General features: G+C 34.4%; 1 protein-coding gene and 1 long non-coding RNA gene across 2 annotated transcripts in view; one reads left to right on the top strand and one right to left on the bottom strand.

The window, feature by feature from the left end:
- Positions 1-22,995, bottom strand: part of ASPM (assembly factor for spindle microtubules) — a 48,878-nt gene that overhangs the window by 20,569 nt on the left and 5,314 nt on the right. The window contains exons 4-17 of the mRNA XM_012744377.3: positions 18,154-18,255; positions 17,365-17,511; positions 16,004-16,249; positions 15,015-15,082; positions 12,548-12,689; positions 11,827-11,957; positions 11,135-11,310; positions 9,185-9,330; positions 9,009-9,094; positions 8,407-8,625; positions 6,355-6,562; positions 6,125-6,267; positions 5,881-6,009; positions 1,193-1,387 (exon numbers count right to left, since the gene is read on the bottom strand). Coding sequence (XP_012599831.2) covers positions 1,193-1,387; positions 5,881-6,009; positions 6,125-6,267; positions 6,355-6,562; positions 8,407-8,625; positions 9,009-9,094; positions 9,185-9,330; positions 11,135-11,310; positions 11,827-11,957; positions 12,548-12,689; positions 15,015-15,082; positions 16,004-16,249; positions 17,365-17,511; positions 18,154-18,255 — 2,138 coding nt within the window. The remainder of the gene's footprint in view (positions 1-1,192; positions 1,388-5,880; positions 6,010-6,124; positions 6,268-6,354; positions 6,563-8,406; positions 8,626-9,008; positions 9,095-9,184; positions 9,331-11,134; positions 11,311-11,826; positions 11,958-12,547; positions 12,690-15,014; positions 15,083-16,003; positions 16,250-17,364; positions 17,512-18,153; positions 18,256-22,995) is intronic.
- LOC142863861 (uncharacterized) overlaps positions 2,218-22,995 on the top strand; it is a 41,167-nt gene continuing 20,389 nt past the window's right edge. Inside the window, exons 1-2 of the long non-coding RNA XR_012914501.1 lie at positions 2,218-2,306; positions 3,731-3,837. This is a non-coding gene — a long non-coding RNA (uncharacterized LOC142863861). The remainder of the gene's footprint in view (positions 2,307-3,730; positions 3,838-22,995) is intronic.

Here is a 22,995-nt window from a genome sequence, read left to right as displayed (position 1 = left end):
TGGGATCTAAACCTGAAAGATAAAACTTTAATACTTGTAGAATATAGGAGAATATGTACAAGGCCTTAGGATAAGGAAATACTCTTTAAATGGTACACAAAAAACACTAACCATAAAAAAAGTTAAGAAATTCCATTAGTAAAACATAGAACAGTAAATCATCACCTGGGAGAAGATACTTACACTATGCATACACAACTAAGGTCTCATAACCAGAATATATAAAGATCTCTTATAAATCCACAAGAAGGCAAACAAATTGAAAAAAAAAAAAAATTTAAAAAGATACTTGAATCTTATATTTTCCTGGTTAGAGCTGGAACCCATACTATTAAGTGAAGTTTCCCAAGAATAGAAAAACAAGCACCACATATACTCACCAGCAAACTGGTATTAACTGAACAGCACCTAAGTGGTCACATAGGTACTACAGTAATAGGGTATTGGGCAGGTGGGAGGGGGGCGGGTATATACATACATAATGAGTGAGATGTGCACCATCTGGGGGATGGTCATGATGGAGACTCAGACTTGTGGGGGGAGGGGGGGAAATGGGCATTTATTGAAACCTTAAAATCTGTACCCCCATAATATGCCGAAATAAAAAAAAAAAAAAAGATACTTGAAATAACACTTCAAAAGATTTCAAAAATGAAAAGGTGTTCAACATCATTAATTAATATGAAAATATAAATTAAAAATATTCTGAATACTATTGCATACTATCAGAATGGCTACTATTAGACAATTTTCAAATGTTTACATAGACATGATGTCACATATGCTATCATAAGCACCTAGTGGGCTTTAAATTCCTGTAAGTACTTTCAAAAACACTTAGCCAGGGTCTACTAAAGTTGAAATATATACAGGCGTATCTCAGAGATTCTATGAGTTTGCTTCTAGACCATTGCAATAAAGTAAATATCATAATAAAGTCAAATTTTTTTTCCTGGTACATATAAATGTTTACACTACACTGTTGTCTATTAATTGTACAATAGCATTTCAATTATATTACAGCCTTATGCTAAACACAGCAAAGAGTTTTGCAGATAAAGAGATGTTTAAAATTTATTAAGTATTAAAGAATCCTAATATAATCATTAAAAATTTCATCACGTTTTAACATCTTCCTTTAAAAAAGTCATTAAAATGCTTTAAATTAAAAAATTAGTCCAGAATACTGTACCTGAATAATTGATGCTGATTTATATTGAATTTTTTCCAGCTTTTCCCTTTTTAGCATTAATAATTTTCTCTGTGCTAAGAGTCTTCGCCAATATTTCTGAATGACCAGTGCTGCATTAACCTCTTTCTTCAATCGTTGTTTAGTTAGAAAATTGACTATAGCTGATTGAATAATTCTTGCAGCTTTGTCTTGCTCCTTAAAGAAAATTAGCAAATGTGACTTAAACAATAACTTAAGACCTTAAATTATCCTTTGTAAGATAATCAACTGTGAAACATTAATCAAATTGACCCTGAAAATAAAACACCCGAGGCTCCTTGTGCTCATCTTTAGAATAGTGATGCTACACCTCTGGGCGTGTAGAAACGGCTGACAGGTGTGCTTGCAGATATAGTTGCAGGATGAAACAAAGATTCCTAAAAATAGTCTAAGATCATAGACATGTTTGATCTATCATTGATCCACAATAATTAAGATAAGGACAATTTGAAGTGCAGTGTGGTGTGTTTCTTAGATTTGGGTCCAGTAAATGCATGCTTGACTTTTAGGAAAGGAGTGGATTATGTGAGGAAAAAAAATGCTTTACAGTAAAAAGGTAGTATTAGCTTTGTTACAATTTGAACAAAGCAATACACAAAACAGGAGGAAAAAAATATACTTCTTCCTTTAGCCTAGAATACATTGTTCTCCTGAGTCTCTATGGCGTAAGGCCACAAAGTATGGTTTGGGTCGTGAGAAGAGGTATTTTTTAATTCTTTTTTTTTTTTTCTTTTTACAAACCCTTGTGTCGAGGGCTGACTTTCAATAGATTTCAGCAAGAGAGCTGCTCTGCTAAAACCCCCACCCAGAAGCAGGTCATCTATGAATGGGTTAGCACCAGGTTCCCAACCAACGTGCGTTGTGTGACGGTCGCGGGGGCCGCCCTTCGGGCCATGCTCCGTTTCCCAGGACGAGTGGCGCTCCCCACCTGACCAGACCTACGCGCCAACGGGGGCGCGCGCGCCGCGGCCTGCCGGCAGTGGACAGGCTGGGGAGAGGAGGGGTATCTGAAATCCCACTCTTTGACCATCAGTGGTCAAAGGGGAGCCAGCTGCCCTAGAAACGTGAGAGACCAGTATGTATCTCTGTTTCTGTTACTTCTCATAATGAACTGCTGTGAAGTACATATTTTATGTTCAGCACCATTCTAAACACTTCACAAATGATACATCTAAACCTCACAAGAACCATAATAACAAATGTGCAGATACTACTCTTATGATCATGAGGAAACTGAGGCAGAGGGGTCAAGTGGCTCGTCAGTCTCCTGGCAATATCGAATTTGAACAGACAACCTGGATTTAGAGTCCACTCCCTTAATCACTTTGCTGTACTGTCCAAGGCTAGATTTATCACTTCACTTCACCTGAATTGGAAACTATTGTAGTTTATGAGTTATTTGCTCTGGTGGAAAGTAACAACTTAAAGCATGCCTGACAACCTTTTTGCTGTTGTCTGAGATAGTCTATAGGCTATACACAGAGATTAGCTATACAGTCTAATTAATTAATGACAATCAGTGGATGGATATGTGCATGGAGGCTGCATAGTATGAGAATACAACTATGGAAGGGATCAAATTGTATTCTTACATTTTATAAAAAAGGTAACTAATAGACTGAAACAAACATTAAGGAACGTAAGGGCTCTGTATTAGATCATTCCTCTGAGCAGAAAAACTAGACAATTCTAAAATTGGTCTAGGGAAATTATATATAACAAGTTGATTAAACTACCTAACATCATTGTCAGCACCCCTGTGAAGGCAGGGCGTGGTGGCTCACGCCTGTAATCCTAGCACTCTGGGAGGCCAAGGTGGGTGGATCCATCGAGGTAAGTAGTTTGAAACCAGCCTGAGCAAGAGCGAGACCCCGTCTCTACTATAAATAGAAAGAAATTAATTGGCCAACTAATACATATATAAAAAAATTAGCCAGGCATGGTAGTGCATGCCTGTAGTCTCAGCTACTTGGGAGGATGAGGCAGGAGAATTGCTTAAGCCCAGGAGTTTGAGGTTGCTGTGAGCGAGGCTGACGCCACGGCACTCACTCTAGCCTGGGCAACAAAGTGAGACTCTGTCTCAAAAAAAAACAAAAACAAAAACAAAACACCCCTGTGAAACAAACCTATGGCCTTTAGGGTTGTAGAGATCGAAGTTAAAAACACACCTCTATTAGCTAGAAGGGAATGAATGAATGAATGACTAGGCTAAGGTAAGTTGAAACTTATCTCAGCTTTTATGTCATCTCTATTACAAGCAAACTAAAACACAACTTTATATGACATTAGAGGAGCTAAAGATGGCAAGCATATACATTCAAAGAAGCAAATATATTTTAAAAAATTAGCAGCTATTTAAAAACTTCCATAAGCTGGTGGTAAAAGCTTCCATCCCTTCAGTCACTGACCCTTCTCTAGGTAGGACCATGTATCATCTTTAATCTTACGTTGTTGAGCCATCCAGTTACCAGCTAATTTCTTTTATTTTGTCTCATATAGGGGCCATCACGTACTAGGATTTACTTTGCCTGAGAGTTTATGCCCATTTGTTGACAGGAAGAACTGGGAAATGGACCATGTCAGAGGACTCCGAGATAATTCACCAGGTAACTTTGGCTACTTGCCAATGTTTGTCACTTTGAAAGCTTGAGCTACTCTATTCTTAATGGATTTACATAAATTATAATAATGATGGAAAAGCAAAAGATAAAACCCCCCAAAATAGTATCTCATGGTAATATTTATATGCTTACTAATTTGTAATATGCTCACTAGGAGAAAGAAGAGAAACAATGGTATGATTGGATTGAAGAGGTTTAACCATAGGTACAGGAATTTTCTTTTAATTTAGACCTTCAGAAAACAGGAAAAATTTTATTTGCACTAAAGAAATAAATCAAGAAAAAGAATCTTACCAGCAAGAAGCCATGAAAATTCTAAATTAATATCTGATCAATACAAGTCTATCTTGAACAAAAATAAAGCTTACATATATTAAGATATATTCTGATTGATATCTCTTTCTTGTAAGTCTAAAACTCTTATTTAATGTAATATAAAAGGAATAAATCCACGCCTGTAATCCTAGCACTATGGGAGGCTGAGACGGGCAGATCATTTGAGATCAGGAATTCGAGACCAGTCTGAGCAAGAGCGAGACCCTGTCTCTACTAAAAATAGAAATTATCTGAACAACTAAAAATATATATAAAAAACTAGCCGGGCATGATGGCACATGCCTATAAGTGCCAGCTACTCAGGAGGCTGAAGCAGGAGGATCACTTGAGCCCAGGAGTTTGAGGTTGCTATGAGCTAGGCTGATGCCATGGCACTCTAGCTTAAGCAAAAGAGTGAGACTCTGTCTCAAAAAAACCACAAAAAAACAAAACAAAAAAAAGAATAAATCAAACAACTTAAGGACTGGCCATGAGAGAATCTTCCCTGAAAACTATCCTAAAACAATTCCTCAAAGCTTTCAACAGTACAGTTATCCTCCACATGACCTGTGGGCAAGGAGGCAGGTGAAGGGGCAATATAGGGCACAGCACATAGAGTAGCAGAAATGACCATTTGTGAGTACAAGACCTGACCTATTTCCCAAAGTTACTACAAAAACTTTTAGTGGAGCAAGGGCAAATTATTCAACTAGTGTTATTTCCAAGTCTAACATGGTAATAAGAAAACACATGTTATCTTTAAGAGTTGCCAATATTTAGCTCTTTCAGACAGCTACCATAAACTTTATCATAATGCATTATAATTAAAAATTGAGAAATACTGGGTAGAAGTAATTTCTAAAATATCTATGAAAATTTTATCAGTCATGGCTGTTTATTTTCTTCAATTTTTCCAAATAAATAAATATAATGTTAATTGGTGGAGGGGGTAGGAAAGCGAAAGGGTTAAAACAGTTTGTTCAACTTGACCAAAGAAATTTCTTAAAACTTCTAAAAAATGACAATCTTCTCAGAACTTAAGAAAAAAATATCTATTTTATGTTAATACAAATTTTTGTGTTTTGGTGTTAGAAAGGGAATCAATAAATAATGTCTTTATCCCTGTGCTCAGATCCTAGGCATTTTGAAAAATGAAATATTGGAAACCAAAATACCACGTTTAAAACTAATAAAGGGTAAACTGGAAAACAGTTTCATGGCAAACAAAATGAGCTAATTAAACAGTAAAATCAGAAATTTGATGCCCAGGCCCAAGTAGCATTAGATGAGGTCAAGCCTAACAGAGCATAGCATGAAAAAATTAACGGAAAACTCTTGTTTTCTGGAAGGAGGTTAGATTCTATTTAGTAATAGAAAGGGAAAACCTGAGTTAAACATTCCTAGAGTATTCTTCATAAATTTACAAAGCAGGTAAGTTATTCCTTTCCCCCAGGAACAGATTAAGTAAAAGGGTGGACAGAGACTGGAAGTTATATGAATGAAATATCAGCCAATAAGGAGAAATGATCATACCTCCCCAACCCAAAACACATAAATTATTAAACTTATCATAATATCATACATCAGTAAAATATTAATATAAAAATCAATCAAGTGATATCTTATACTAAATTCACTACTGAACAATGAAATTAATTACAATAATTCATTACTTATAATTCATAGTATAGTGTTTTCATTTTCCAGGAGTACCTGATGGCGTTTGAGATCTTTTTTTAATTTATATTTTCTCCATGTTGTCTGTATAAGTCGAGCAGCTCTTATTTCTTTACGAAGATCCAAAAGCCTTGCACAAAGAAATGACAAATAGGTAATAACCACCTAAAAGAAAACGTGAAAAATGAAAACTGATCAACAGAGAATATACAATTTTACTATCATCTTCTGAGATTCTTATTATTGAGTTACTAATTAAGAAACCCTTTTTTTTACTTACCTTTTCGTCTGGAATTGTATTTGACATATCTGAATGATTAATCATAGCAGGTATTCCACCAAGATCTCTAACAGCAAAGCTAACCAAATGAAAGTTTTTCTTTTCATTTTCTAGGAGTTCTTTGTATAGTTCTGAAGTATTTTCTATTATGCAAGTGAAAAAGAGAAATTAGACTGTAGTCAAAAATCAGACATGGCAAATAATTGGAAAATTAACAAAAAGGGACTAACCATGACCAGATGCTTTAAGAGACATATCCAGAGAACTATCATCAGATTCAGATGATGAATTTAATACCACTGAACCAGTTTGTGTGCATTCCACAGTCTGAGTAGTACGCTGACATATAGCATCAAAAGGCACGTAGCATGGATGATAATGGTGGATCAGGTAACACAGCACACGGCCATCTGAGAAAGACACTGTAAAATTCTCCACCTGATTGGAAATACCAGAAAAATAGTTAACTGTATTTAGAGAGTAACATAACAGTTTTGTAGTCTGTTATTTTCTCTTAAGAGCTAAGAATATCACATTAATTACTAACAGTAACTAGTATAATGCCATATGCATAGCCAAATTCTCAATTATAAAATACTAACCATTCTAAAAGTAGGATCTGGTTATAATATTATTGTTCTAAGTTAGAAAGTGTCCCTCAAAACTTCATGTCCTTCCCAGAAAATCAGAATGGTGACCTTATTTGGCAATAGGGTCATACAAATTTAATGAATTAAGATGAGGTCACACTGGAATAGAGTGGGCTTTTAACCCAATATGAATGGTGTCCTTATTAGATGAGGAGAGAGACTCAGAAACAGACACACAGAAGACCTTGTGATGACAAAGGCAAAGTTTGGAATAGCACATTTATAAGCCAAGGAACACCAAGGTTGGCTGGCAACCACCAGAACTTAAGAGAAGGGAATGGAACAGAGTCTCCTCTAGAAACTTAAATGAGAGCACCACCCAGACAACAATATGAGTTCAGACTTCAGGCCTGAAAAGAATATTAAATTTCTACTTTAAGCCACCTAGTTTGTAGTAATTTGCTATGACAGTCTTAGGAAACGATAACAATTACAGTGGATTCTTGTTATTTGTAAACACTGAATTTATGAATATGGAAACATTATTCATGAGGAAATACAGAGTTAGGGTCCTGTGAGCCTCTGGTCACATTTTCATTTTCAGCCAGTACATGCATAACCTTGTTTTATGTGTGTTTTAATCAGTAACATCAAACCCAGAGGCCAAAGCACTACAATTCATGTCTGAATGACGCTTATTTAACACATACTTTCTGCATATGGCACATCACAGTCATAGGAACACTAGACAATACTTCATTACTACGCTTAAGAGCCATTTAAATAGGGAAATCACCAATAAAAAGCACAATAATGCAAATAAAAAAACAAAACAGCACTAAATAGATCATAAAAGGACACAGTTTACAATATAAGAGCTGAAACGAAAAGGCAGAGTGTGACGTTCGACCTCAGCTGGGAATAAGCACCTAGCTAGGCATTTGCACCTGGCAATGAATGACCACAAAATGCTGCAAGTACTGATTTTGGCATTTATTATTACAAATTTTAGCTAGTCTTCAAATGCCAAATATGGAATCCATGAATAATGATGACCAAATTTGGCTCTCTAGTACTTAGTTAAAACAGAAAATTATCCAAATATTTAAGAATTTTTCTACTAACAATTTCTTTAAGTATAAACAGTTGATCACATTTAGTTACATGTACTCTGTATCATTGTCCTGTTTTATATTTGTTACCAGATAGTTTATCCAGGTGTTTAGGGCAATATTTTTTCATGTGTTTATACTTAGAAGTATACCTTATACAGAAATATAGTATCAACCTAACAAATCATCATAGAAAAAGACAACTTAGATTTTAGTTTTCTTCCTCCTTCTACCTAGTGGTAATTTCTCAGTTGTACCTTTCTGCATGTTGGGTTTATTTGCATTGACCTTTATAATAAGGGTATGATCCTTTTAGGTCCCAGTTCTATGAAAGCATCTTCTATTAAGTCTCCCATCTAGGGCATTTTTTTTTCTTAGTGATAAATAAAATTATCTGCATTGTATAATTGGTGACAGATTAGATGAAATATGTTATATAATACATTTACTCCTTTGAGGAAAAGTTTGCATGCACATACAAACTAAATTATTTAAGAAATGCAAGAAAAGATTTTATGCTTTGAGTTTGACATTCACCAAAATTTATTTAAAGATATTAGGTTAAAACAAAGAAACTTACCTTTTTATTATAGAAGGCACAAACAGCATTTACCCAATCCATCAATAACTTTATGTTTTCACTATATTGCTCAAAGGAACCACTAGTCCTTTTGTCTTTTTTCTTATTAATAACATCAGAATGGCATGATAGGGCAGACATTGTTTTCTTTATACTCTGTGTGTGTTTTAGAAAGTCAATTTCTTTCTTTAATTGGTCTAAATTAAGGGAAATATCCACCTGAAACACACAAAAAAGGCAAATACCTTTATATTTTCTATGTATTTTTAACCCAAAACTAATAAAGTTTCTATTTAGAGAAACTATAAAAGAGTAAATAAAATAACCTAATTAGAAATTTAAAAATTCTAAGAAAATAAAATGCCTAAAATGGATATTTTAGTCCAAAAATATCCTATTTTTTTTTCTAAAAGGTAAACACAAAGTAGATGTGTGGTGAAGATTAAATTGGAATATGTATAAAGCAATTTTTACAGCCCTTGGGATAGAATAAACCCCAATAAATGATAGTAGTATTGGTAGTCTTTATTTGATTCAAATTGCTTTTGTAAATCAGTATTCAAAATTGATAAAAAGTACAAAATATACTGAATGTATAATACCTGAAAAGCAAATGCAATTTTCCAAAGCAACCCGAGAGTTTTTTCTCTGTGCCTATCCACAATATCCTTAGATAGAATCGTATTTCCTACAAATGAAAATGTAGCCATTAGCATAATATATGCACATATCAATATTCAGTGAGGAGAATAGGTTTTATCTCTATTGAGTTGTTTACCATGCTCATCATTTAATTGAATTCCTCGTGATTTAAGAATCTGAAGAACAATGTCAACATTGTGCATCTTTTGAAGACGACTGATGGCAGGAATTCTGAGTTTCTTTGACAGAGTCCAGTTCTGTGTGAGAAGTTCCATGGTTCGCCTAGCAGTAAAGAAATTCAGATAAAATTGCTATATAAAAACATATGAAAAATAACCTTCATTTATATATATTTATGACGCACATAAATCACAAGAGTTTAGGGGCTTTCAGGTCAGAAGAACTCCAAAAACTATCTCTAAAGTCTGTTCATCCAAAGTCAGCAAGTAGAGTTATTTCCCATTTTAAGTCTGGGGGTTGAAGTCTATGATGATAAGAAAGAAACAGGGAGACGGGAAAGGGAAAGGGAGGAGAAGAGAAACATTTACTGAGATGTACTATATTCTACTCAAACAAGTACTTTCTTTTTTTAATTTTAGTCATCGTAGTAAATCCCACAATCTGGTATTGTTAGTCCCATTTACACATGAAGAATCCAAGTCTCAGAAGTTGAGTAAATTTCCTATGGTCATACAGCTAGTAAAGATAGAACTAATAAGAGAATTAAAACTCAGTTCTATCAATTTCCACAGGCATTCTCACACACACACACACACACACACACACACACACACACACACACACACACACACACAGCAGATAACTATAAAAATATTTGAGTGCTTACCTAAAAAAGATATGTATACCAGAATTAGAATTCAAATCCCTAATATCATTTAGGTTACTAGTGTTTTATCTACTAGACAACAGTTGATATTTCCCCAGAAAAAGCAAGCCCTGATTACTGTATATAATTAAAAGCTGGCAGAAATAATAACATTTATGGAACCATACATTTTAAAGGTTAAAGAGAGACTTAAGATCATTCTAGGCCAACTACACAATGTCAGAAACATTTCTGCAACAGTATACTAACTCATCACTCATGGCATGAGTAGAGTAACCACCCCCAGGTACTCCAAAATGACCTCAAAGATCTATAAAACAGTCATTTTGCTGACACTGAACAAAACAGAAATTTGGTATGCAAGATCAATTTCTTAACTACTAAGAATTCCTAACCAACTACATAACATAACATCTAACATTGCTAAGTCCTCAGCAACTCTTGTAAAAGCATAAAAAAAGTCTTAGTGGAAAAATGGCACTAAACATTAAACTAGTCCCTGTTTCTCCTGGAAAGAGGAAAAAGTCTTAAAAGATGAATTCCTATTGGCCAGGACATAGATGTGGTGGCTTGACTTTATAAAATGAACAAATTAATCAAATATTTCACATAAAAATAATATGTGAAATATTTTCAACAAATGATCTTGGCCTGTATGGAAATTGCTCAAGTGAGAGAAAGCTGCAGTAATGTTCAAAAGACTGTTAACTTGGGAGTATAGTGGATCAAGAAAAAAGAATGTTCACAGAAATTTAACTTGGAAGGAAGCAGGTGACATTTATGTAGTTTTTGGAAAAACCAGAGATTCATAAAACTCTAGGGGGTTCTATCCTACCACTTCATATTATTTTCCTCATATGTAAAATAAGGTCAATGCTATTAAAAACTGTCTCGAATGATATGGAACTCAAGAAACCATTGTCGACATGACGTGTTATTATAAATGTTTGATAATTTTAATTAGTTTCCAACTCTTCTCAGCTTCTATTCTGAGACATCAGTAGGTTCTATCCACATCGTAGTCACACACTGGCAGGAAAAAAGTGTGGATAGGAGACAAGGTTTCTGGGCATAAAATTGACATACCATTTTTCTCAAAAAGAAATCACAATTTTAACCCTAAATTTATTTTATTACATGAAAGAATAAGAAAGATTGCATAATTACAAAAAAAAAGGTGTTTTCTAGAAAATTTTAGTATATCCCAATAAGCAAAATAATTCTACTTTTTATACTTACACTAGACGCACTCCACACTGTAAGTCTACAGCAAGATTTGTAACAGCAAAATCAAATTCATCAAATGGTGTCTGAACATGGTTAACAGGTAATCCCAATAAGCTAAGGTGACGGGAAAGGTCACCTTCACCACTTAGGAAATCTCGTGAAAAAGCCAGAAGAATTTCTTTACTAGCCTATAAAGAAACAAGTTGCAGGTATTATATTCTAATATTATAATTTTGGATATAATAAAAAATCCTTCAAATCATTTTTGTACATAAAAAAGTTAATCGTAGTATTAAAAAATTGTCAGTTTCATACCATACAGTAATAATGCAACTTTCATACATTTCCAATTTAAGACCTTGTTAAAAATTGCTCATAACTACAAAAATTGGCATTAATTTGATAATATACTACATCAAATTAGGAAAGAAATTTCCCTTAAAATTAATTCCTCAGAAGGATGGCTTAGTTCATTCTCAAGTCAACATTAAGAGTAAGGATGATGTGCTGGTGAAAGGTAAACCCATAAAAATCAGGCACGGTTAAAATTACAGATGGGACTTACTACTAGGTAGGCATCCCTGTTCTACTCCAGAGTATTGTTTTTTGGAAACTAATTTTTCTAAAATGAAAATATACCATAAAAGCAAGCAAAATTCTTAAATGGGAAATATGAAATATAAAGCATAAAATGAAAACTATACCTTGAATTCAGCATCTTTACAAAAGAGACAAGGATCATGATCAATAAGTCTGGAAATTTTAGCATAGTCAAGGAAACAGACCAACAACAGTAACTTTTTCAATGTAAACTTGGACAAAGCTTCTTCATGACCTTAAAGTAAAAAGTATAAGAAGTTAATCTATCAAAGGCAGGTTTTGTCTTAAAATGTGACAATACTAATAATGTGCTAGTTGAAAAAGAAATGTAGCAAGCACAAATAAAATATGATATGCTTTTCTTAGTGCTTTACATATATGAACCATTTAATATTCACAACAACTCTGGGGGACAGGTACCGTTTAATATTTCCAATTCATAGCTGAGGAAACAGGTACAGAGACATCAAGAGATTTAGTTGGTCTCACTCAAATAATACTTAATGAGCATCTATGTATGCAGGACCTTCCTAGGTGCCAAGATGTACAGTAACAAACCATAACAAATATGATCCCCGTAGGACTACTGGGGTGAGAGGTAGAGACAACTAACAGGAAAGAATAATTATATATAGTGATGAAGTAAATGATGAAGAATAATGAGGGTAGAGAAGGGAAGGGATAGTAGTGGAAACAGAGACCTATCTAGATTGGATTTTTTGAGAAAGCAAAATGCAAATCAGATGAATAAACAAATCAGATGAATGACAAGAAGCCATTTATGTACAGTGTGGAGAGAATGCAGTAAGAGGCAGAAATACTTACCATCTCTATATAGATGAGGAACAGTGGGGTGTCTATACTCAGCTGCTATATCAGGATTCCAAAGTAAGCGATTCAGAATAAACATAGCCAACCCTGTGACATCACTGTTGTCTTCCAAAGGTATGAGTTCTCCATAAATTGTCTAAAAAGAAGAAATTAAAGCCAAAGTCAGGATTATGCTATGTCTAAGAAGCAAAAGGATGTAATTGTGGAAAGGCAGAAAATGACCTTCTCAGCAACTAGTGATGTTCCATTTCCTAATAGCATGGAAGTGATAGGGTTATTTGCTAAATAATCTCTTTAAATTGTACATATATGCTTTATGTACTTATCAGTGTAGATAGTACCCTACATTATGAAAAAAGACAAATCTCAGCACTAACAAATTCTTAATCATCTGACAAGCATATTTACATGTTAATTTTTTCATTTAAGTTAAAGAACTATCAAATATAGCCATATTTTTCAAATTCACTTACAACTGTCCCATTAAGTATATCATGAAGACATGACAGAAACCTAAATATTCAAAATTTGCTAATAGTTAACAAGTAGAAAACCATCTGCAAATCATCTGAGGTAATAATTTAGGAAGTTCAGATCTGTTTATAATCAATGACTTAAAATTAGTTTAACATCAACATGATTAATTTTTAAAGCAATTAGAAAAAACTAAAAACATATCAAATTATATTCTGCAACCTTACATTGAATATAGCAATGACAACATAGAAAAGTATTAATACCTACCAAAATAGAGAAATACATCTTTATTTACCTTTTTTTGGCCTTTGAAGTTTTCTTAAAATTCTCAAAGGTCCATATACAGAATCCTAAGGTGTGGTGGTGACGTAGAATGTTTTATTGTTCACAATTATTCACTCCTCCATTCCTTGTAAAAAATGCACACATTCCTACTGTATACCACGGACTCACTGTGACTCTTACAGGAGGTTAACACACCCTTGCCTGGTTTGTGCTTGGCCAGACAATATGCTCTGGCCAGTGGAATATGGGTGGAGGTGATGCGTACTGCATCTAAGTTTTAAAAGGCACTGAAAGTTTCTACCTAACGCTCTTTGCTTTTAACTTCACCACAAAAAAGCTGTGTCCCAAAATATGGAGGCTCTAGTTCAATTGAGGTTCCAGAATTACTTGACCATGTGATGCAGGGCCAGTTGATATGTCATTTGCTGACTATAGAAAGAGAAAGGATACCAAGATTGAAATAAGAAATGACACTATTAAGCTGTGTGACCATAGTAAGCTTATTATTTGTTATCTCTGGGCCTCAGTTTATTGGTACATACAAACCAGGTTATTGCAAATATCCCTTTTTCAGCCCCAAAGACTATTTTAAAACTTGGAATAAATTGAAATAATTGGAGATCTCATATTAGGAAGGTAAGAAACCTAGAAAAAATGTAAAAGCATACTAGTAAAAGACTAAAGGAAACAGAAGCATAGAGGGTATTTTTTTTTTAAACAAAAGCTTAATTTTAACAGCCAACTAACTAGTAGTAGCTTTCTAATTCTGTTAGTTTTAATATTCTAAATATTAGGCCGGGCGCGGTGGCTCACGCCTGTAATCCTAGCTCTCTGGGAGGCTGAGGCGGGCGGATTGCTCGAGGTCAGGAGTTCAAAACCAGCCTGAGCAAGAGCGAGACCCCGTCTCTACTATAAATAGAAAGAAATTAATTGGCCAACTAATATATATATACAAAAAATTAGCCGGGCATGGTGGCACATGCCTGTAGTCCCAGCTACTTGGGAGGCTGAAGCAGGAGGATTGCTTGAGCCAGGAGTTTGAGGTTGCTGTGAGCTAGGCTGACACCATGGCACTCACTCTAGCCTGGGCAACAAAGCGAGACTCTGTCTCAAAAAAAAAAAAAAAAAAAAAAAAAAAAATATTCTAAATATTGAGCCAAGCACTATGTAAATAACTCAAATCCTGATGACATTTTTATGAGTGGTACTCTATTAAAATAGTTTATACGGTTGGGGTTTGGCATCGGACTGGTGTAGGTCCAAATCCTGACCAATTATTGGCATATGGCAAATCACTTAACATTTATGCTTCTTTTTGTTAGTGAAGTAGAAATAATAATGCATAACCTCACTGGGTTTTAAAGAGGATTAAATTAGAAAATGTATTTAAAACAGCCTAGTGCTTTCGCTCGTAAATGTTCAAAAATAAGATTATAGTTGTCATTACATCCAGCACCGAATTATTTATATTTAGGAGACTATGCAATAAATTGATATTTAACAATAAGGCAATGATATATAACAACATGGCCTATTTACCTAATGAGAATTTACTAATGGACCAACATTTTATACTGAAAGATGAATCAAGCTAATGACTTTATAACTTTTATAAATAAAATCCATTTTATTAAACAGTCTATTCTATTAAAAGTATATCATTAAAAAAATATTTTCAAAACGTGAAACATATGCTTACCTCTAAGCCAATTCGAAGCCATAAAGGATTATATGACAATAGCCAATTCAGGACTTTCTGGCGTTCTCCTAAAATGCATGTCAAAAGTAAGTAAGCTTAAACCGCTAACCAAATAGAGACAATAAATACAATGTTATGGAGAGTATACCAGTGCAAAAAAGGATAATTGCTTATATATGAAATAATTTAGATTAAGTATACTTCTATTCTTAAATACATATTATCATATTTAAGTATGTGAGATTTTAGGCAGCAAAGCTAAAGCATGTATATTTAGCTTTGAAATACAAAATCTCTTGGGTATATATACAAGTGAAATGAAATCAGTATCTAGAAGAGATATTTGCATTCTCACATTCATTTCAGCAATATTCAAAATATCTAAGACATGGAGTCAACCTAAGTGTCCATCAACAAATGTATAAAGAAAATGTAGTAAATAAAGGAAATTCTGTCATTTGTGGCAATATAGATGAACCTGGAGGATATTATGCAAAGTGAAATAAGCTAGGCACAGAAAGAAATACTGTATGATCTCACTTATATGTGAAATCTAAGAAAGTCAAACTCACAGAAGCAGAGAGAATGGTGGTTGACAGAGAGAATGGTGGCTGGGATTTAGGGACATTGGAGATATACTGGTCAAAGGGTATAAAGTTTCAGTTATGTAGGATAAATTCTGTAGAGCTACTGTATAGTATGATGATTACAATTAATAATAGTGTATTATATGCTCGAAATTAGCTAAGAGTACATCTTAAATGTTATCACCAAACAGCAAAAAAAAAAAAAGGTGACTGAGGAGATGGGCATGTGCTTGATTGTGATTATCATTTCACAATGTATGCATATATTAATATCATGTCATATGCCTTAGAAATATACAATTTTTATTTATCAATTATACCTCAGTAAGGCTGGAAACAAAAAGAAATATAAAATCTCTAGCATGTTTTTGAAGAATCTCAAAACTTCTACAATCTTCTTACCCACATCTTTCCAGAGGTGTCTATCTTTTCGAACAATTAACCGCCTAGCTTCAATTTCAATTTCAAGTTTTTTAATGGCTTTAACCATTTTTTCAGAAGTAAACAAATTGCATGCTGTGCGACGTAATCTATTCAACCTGCACCGAGCAGTATAAGCTCTGAGAGACATTTCCTCTTTTGTAGGTGCTTTAGGGACACTTATTTTATGTTGATTCTCCACTCCCAAAAGAAGAGTAGCCGCATTTACTGGATAAAAACAAAAGGAAGAATGTTTCTAATTAAACACTATCTCTATATAGTCTTAAATCCAGCAATAAAATGCAACTTAAGGCAGTAAAAACAATCTATTGCTCACGCACTCCAAGCTTACTCCTCTTAGTATTTGTTATCTCAAAATAAAGGCATCATCATTCACTAAGTATCATAGGCCAATCTGTCATTGTAACCTGTTATCTCTACCTGCAAAATGTATCCCAATTCTAACTATCACCTCCACCATCACACAGTGCAAATATTATCATCTCCAACCCAGAATAATGAAACAGCCTTCTATCTGGTTTCTCTGTTTTCACCTCTTTATAAATTACTAAAGTCAAGCTTCAAGAATGTGATTTTTAAAAATCAATTTTGGAATGTGATTTTTTATAGAACACATTTTCTCTTAAAACCTAAAAATTGAGCTTTGCTTCTTTTTGAGAAAAATAAAAATGATATTAGAGATCTAATCCAAATGTAAATTAATGTAGAAATCCTATACATGCTTCTCTGACAAATACAAACCAGTATGTTTGAACACTGCAATGATGGAAAAATAACCACTTTAAAAGATAGCTTATATGATGGTTTGACAGTTTAAATGTTTATCAGAATTTTTTCTTATCTTGAGCTGAAATTAATTCCTACAACCTATGTGCAAGACCTCACAAAAGTTAAGTCTCCTCTCATTTAGAAGAAAATCTTTCAAATGTTTGAAGTTCTAAAAACTCCACATGTGACTCAGTTTTCAGATTGTTCATAATCCTATAGCTTTCCCACATACTTCTTAAACTGAGGATCTTAGCAGCAGGGACAATAAACCTCAAATGGGCAAACCACACAGGACTGATTGCATTGGCTGATGAGAGAAAATAAGGAACAAAAAGTACATTTCAGTATTTTGGGTACAGAAAATTTATGTATATAAATCTATGTAGGTGAAAATTCTTAACTACACAACCTTTAGTATTTAGGCCAATGCACCTGTGAAGCATACCAATAACTATAATACAATAAACAAAATTTGTATAATTAGTGACAAATCATGTTAAAAATTTGGTCTGTTAAAATAAGAGTATTATGAAATTACAACATTTAATGTTTACCTTCAGAAATATTTGTTTTTACAGTGAAGTCATCAGGAGTTAATATAAAATTTAGCCACCAAGTGAATCCTTGCTCCTGCTTTTCCTTCCAGCGTTCATCATAGAACATGTTTTTTGCAGCAAATGGCATTGGGTGTCTAGGAATAGCTAAGAATACAATTAGGTTATTGCATAAGAAAATTTCCTTTAAATTATTATATAATATAGAGCATAAGGCTATTTACTAGTAAAGCCATCTTTAAAAGACTGAATAATATTTGCTTTGCCACTATGTGCAGGAAAGAGTTGAAAGCATTTTGGGTATGAAATGCAGTCAAAGCAAAAGAGGAAGAAACAAAGCAATACTTCCTGGTTATTTAAAAATCCTAAACCACCTTGAGTCAATTTCATTAAAGGCTGATATAATACCTTTTTTTCAATTGATGCACAATAGATTTACATATTTTGGGGATACATGTGAAAATTCATATAATTTCTGTAGATTGTGTACTTGGTATGTTCATAACCTTAAATATTTATCTTTTATGCTGGAAACACTCAAATTATTCTCTTCTAGCTACTTTGAAATGTACAATACATTATAGTCACTCTACTAATTTATCAAATACTAGGTCTTATTTCTCATATCAAACAGAAGTTGATAGAATATCTTAATTGTAATTTGATTACACACTTTAACAATTCTTCAAGGCTTTTATCCAACAAAAAAAAACAATTCATTTCCATTTGAAATGCAATTAATACTTCATTCCATGTCACTTTGAGAGTTTAAACATAATAAACACTTGCCTGTTTTTAATGGTTTTATGAAGGTCAAATTGGACTGTGCCACAGCAACAAGGGGTTTTGTCCTTTTGTTTGTTTTAGAGATAGGAGTTTTGAATATTAAATCTAAAATAAATTAGAAAACAATGATAGCAATTAAAAAATAAAATAAATTCTCTGAATAGGTTGCTGATTTGAAAGGTAAAGTTTGGGCTCTTCACAATCATATTCGTTTATCAAATACTTAATAACTAATGCTATAATAACTTATAACTAATGCCAGGCACTAATGCTATGAACTCAGTGATCTACAAAACCAACTCATGGAGGTTACAGACCATAAACCACAATCTATTTTGTGTCTATAGAAGCTATAGTCTAGATTCAACTATAACTTATTGTGTGCATATATTGTAGACTCTACCTAGCTGAGAATATGTAGATTTGAAAGATAACGTCCCAGCCCTTAGATAGTTCTGAATCTACTAGGAAAGAAGTTTAAAAAGGATAGAAGAGTCTTCCCAGATGAGAATCCACTTGAGCTAACTCATGAAATGAAAATTAGGCCTGAGGAATGTGGTCTATTGACAGAACCCAAATAAGGATGGCACAAAGAATACTTGTGAGAAATTACATACAAGAGGTTGGAAGAGGTAGGGAAGAGTTCAACAATATTAAAAATAATAGTGGCAGCTAATTTTGCACTATCAGTCTTTTACTTATACAATTATCACAACAAATCTATGTGAAATGTACTATTACCACCCACAATTTATATAATTAGGATACTGGGGCCGAGAGCAATTAAGCCATTTGGTGGAGGTCACACACGATAGTAAGTAGCAGGGATCTGCTGAGCTGGACAGCATAGTTCTAGAGCCTGCACTATTAATCTCTGTGAAACACCTACTATGCCAGTGAAGAATTTTAACCAAGGAAGTAACACCCTCCTTTGTATTTTAGAAAACAATATGGACAATGGAATGAATGAGGTTAACACTAGAGACAGAAAATTATAAGACAGTTATTATGAAGACCCAAGTTTGATATGGTAAGACAAATTAAAACAGAGGCAGTGGGGACAAATTAGAGAAGAGTTAATTTACTAGTGGAAACAATAAGCCTTAATACCAACTAACTGGGGAAGTGATGAAGAGGGAGATCAGGGTGATTCCCAAGGCCCAGGTATATAATGGTGGGTGTTATAAAAGAAAGTGCAATGAAAGTCACAGTAGCAAATAACCTATGGAAATAGCAATGACCAAAGATGACAGTAATGGAAGGTCCAAAATAAAAATCTTATGTTTATCTTTTCTCACTTAAATTCCAATAGTGTACATAGCAAGATAGGGTGGGAAGATCATTTACTTTGTAGTTACATAGATCTGGGTTTAAACCATGGCTCTACATATTCAGTAGCTTTTGTGACGTTGGGCAAGTTACTGGCATTTTTGAACCTGATATAAGAAAGTTAGAGAAGAAAATCATTCTAGATAGAAGAAACAATATTAGCATGTTTGAGTTTTCAAGGACCACAAGGAAGCCAAGCAGGTAGGAGCAGAGTGAGCAAAGAGGAAAGAAAGGTAAGAGTGAGGGTGGAAGGAAGATGGTAGTAAATACAGATTTTACAGAGCCTGTAAACTATTTATTGTAAGAACTTTGTATTTCAGGGAGAAAGGAAGCCACTAGATGGTATGGAACTGTAGAGTGATAGGATCCAGTATTTTAAAAGTATCACTGTGGTTGCTATGTAGAAAATAGACTGTAAGAGGGCAAGGGTGGAAGTAAGACCTATTTGCAGACTCTGCAATGACAAAGAGTGGCCCAAATGATGCCAGTGGAAGTGGTGAGAAGTGGTGAGATTCTGAATATATTTAGAAAAAAAGGAAGATAAGATTTGTAGGTGATAAGACAGACCTGAGTTTGAATTTGTACAAAAAGTATGGGAGACAACACCATTAAGAGAAACTCCAAGATTTTTGACCTGAGCAACAAAAAACAGAGGTATCATTTACTGAAGAGGACCTGTTTTGTGAATGGACATAGCAAGGGCATTTGGTTTTGCACAAATTAAGAAGGCTAACATTTATTGACCACACATTTCTCTGTTAGGCTCAGTTCTAAGTGCTTAATTATTACCTCCTTTACTACTTACAACAGTCATGAAATAGATGTCATCACTACAGTTTTACAAATGAAGAAACTGGTGCATTAAGAAATTGGGTAATTTGCCTAAATTCACATAGTTAAGAGATAAACCTGAGGTTCCACCCCCTCAATGTCTCCAGAGTTAGTGCTCTAATCCTAATCTAAGCTGATGATCTGCTCCCTATTTCACTGAGGAAACAGAAGTGCTGAAGAAAACTTCCACACTGCCACAGCATCTACTACCCTACTTGTATTTTTATCCATTACTTTCTTCCCCTCTATTCCAGCATATAATGTCTATGCACATAAGACCAGGCTGTCTACTTGTACACGAGATTCCATGCCCTTCTACCCAAGAACATTGCTTTAGAAATTGTCTTCTCTCTTCCACATCTCCAGAGTTTTGCTCCCTACTAGGCCATTTCTGATTAATATACACATATGCTATTATTTTTATCTTATTAAAAAAAACCCAAAAACCCAAAACCATTTATCTCTTTAGCCTGTGCTCCATTATTCTGTGTTTAAAAAACCAAACTCCATGAAAGAATCTAGGTATTCATTTTGTGATAACCACTGAGTTATATATTTATATGTATACTTTTCTTTGTATAAATTATACTTGTATTAAAATGTTTTAAAAAGTAAAACCTCATTTTGAAAAATGATTTTATATTAGCTATTTCCAATTCTTCTATTTGTTAAACTCCAATCGGTTTTGATACTTTGCTGACACTTTTGTTTCTACTCAACCATTTAATGATTTTCTTTGCTTAATTTACGAAAGGAGGAAAAAGAAGGTTCAGGAAAAAAGAGGGAAGGGATGAGAAAGCCTATAGCAAAACAATAAAGTCAATAAACCAGGAAAATATAGCCAAAAAGGAGTTAAGGACTTACTTGGGGCTAGTGGTTATGAAGACCAACCAGCAAGTTTCACGCCTGAGTGGATACAGAGAGATTCCATAGGGGCTGGAACTCCCTGTGCAAGTGCAGCAAGACGGTAAATGGTAAATGAAGTGATTGTGATGAATCCAAGCAGAGTAAGGAAAGAATGAACATATCAGAGGTGAGGGCTGTGTAAATAGTGGTGGATTAAAGAATTGTAGGTTTTGGAAGGGTTTAAGAAAATGTTGAAGTTGGGCTTCTATAGGAAATGCTGAAATCATAGACATGGTAATTGGAGATTGAGATACTTTTAGAAGATGGCCTAAGTAGCCTGGAACCAAAACTTCAGAATATTGGAAGGATCTTCTACAAGGATTTTGAAATCATAATAGCAGTAGTTTTGGGGAAGGTGTATTCAAGAGAATAATCTTTTACTGTAACAAATAAGGATATCACTAGGATAGTCTGAAAAATAAGCTTCAAGGTGTTTTGTTTTCTTTTTAAGGAGAAATAATAGCTTGGAAATCGATACAAAAAACAAGAAGTAGATATAAGAAGATCCCATCAGAGTCACAAGGTCCTAAGAGTAGGAGAGAAAACACATACAACAAACTTGAGAGGGTTGCAAGGCAAGCAGTGTTCTCAGGGAGAGCCAGGTTTAGCAGGGCAGCAAAGTGAAGGAATGTTTGGAAAGCACAGGTGCTAATGAAGGACAATGAGTCCAGAGGATACACAAGGGTTTAAAGAGATAGAGGGATATAAGAAATGGGTCAAATTGGGGGATGTCCAAGGAGAAATAAGATGTGAGGTATATTTCCGAAGAGTCCTAGAATTCTTTTAAATTCTGGTAAAATAACTAGTGTGGTTTTCCTGCCTGGATCTTGAATATCAAATGAGCTAATTTGAGTTAAAAGGGCATGATGGAATTAGTCCTATTTTGAGGCAGACAGTGATGGTGAAGCTGTGAATACTAGGGAAGGAACGAAGAGGTTTGTCCCAAAGGAATATAAAACTGAGGCCCTACCTGCATTCTTAATTAATGACTGCGGACAGGCTGAGGGAAAATAATGTCACCAGGAATACCAAATATGCAAAGGTCTATTCTGTATTCCTTCTGATGCATTGGGCTGGGGGTGGCGGGTGGTCAGGCATTTCACTGGGCCTTCCAATCAGGGCCTGGATTATAGTGAGGCCAAACAAAGTACTGTGTACTTCCTTTGGGCCCATAACAAGATGAGTGTCAAAAAACTCAATAATTAGGATATTTAAATGCAACAATTTTTAAAAAATCAATTAATGCAGAAAATTCATGAATAAAATATCAAAAGCTTAAATAAGGGCAGGATTGCAACTAACTCAGAATTCAGGTCCACATTACATTTGCCCCATTTTCCACTAAGCAAATTAGTAAATAAAAAGCACAAGTTAAGGCTGGGCGCAGTGGCTCACGCCTGTAATCCTAGCACTCTGGGAGGCCGAGGTGGGTGGATTGCTTGAGGTCAGGAGTTTGAAAACAGCCTGAGCAAGAGCGAGACCCTGTCTCTACTATAAATAGAAAGAAATTAATTGGCCAACTGATATATATATAAAAAATTAGCCGGACATGGTGGCACATGCCTGTAGTCCCAACTACTAGGGAGGCTGAGGCAGGAGGATCGCTTGAGCCCCAGAGTTTAAGGTTGCTGTGAGCTAGGCTGACGCCACGGCACTCACTCTAGCCTGGGCAACAAAGTGCGACTCTGTCTCAAAAAACAAAACAAAACAAAAAAGCACAAGTTTAACCAAAAGAAGCAGAAAATATGTCCTTTATGGGTATACTTTCAGTAGATTTTA

Source organism: Microcebus murinus, chromosome 23 (genome assembly GCF_040939455.1).
Source record: "Microcebus murinus isolate Inina chromosome 23, M.murinus_Inina_mat1.0, whole genome shotgun sequence".
NCBI classification, from domain to species: Eukaryota; Metazoa; Chordata; class Mammalia; order Primates; family Cheirogaleidae; genus Microcebus; species Microcebus murinus.
The sequence above is the reverse complement of the archived record's forward strand: the minus strand, read 5'-3'. Positions and strand labels throughout refer to the sequence as shown.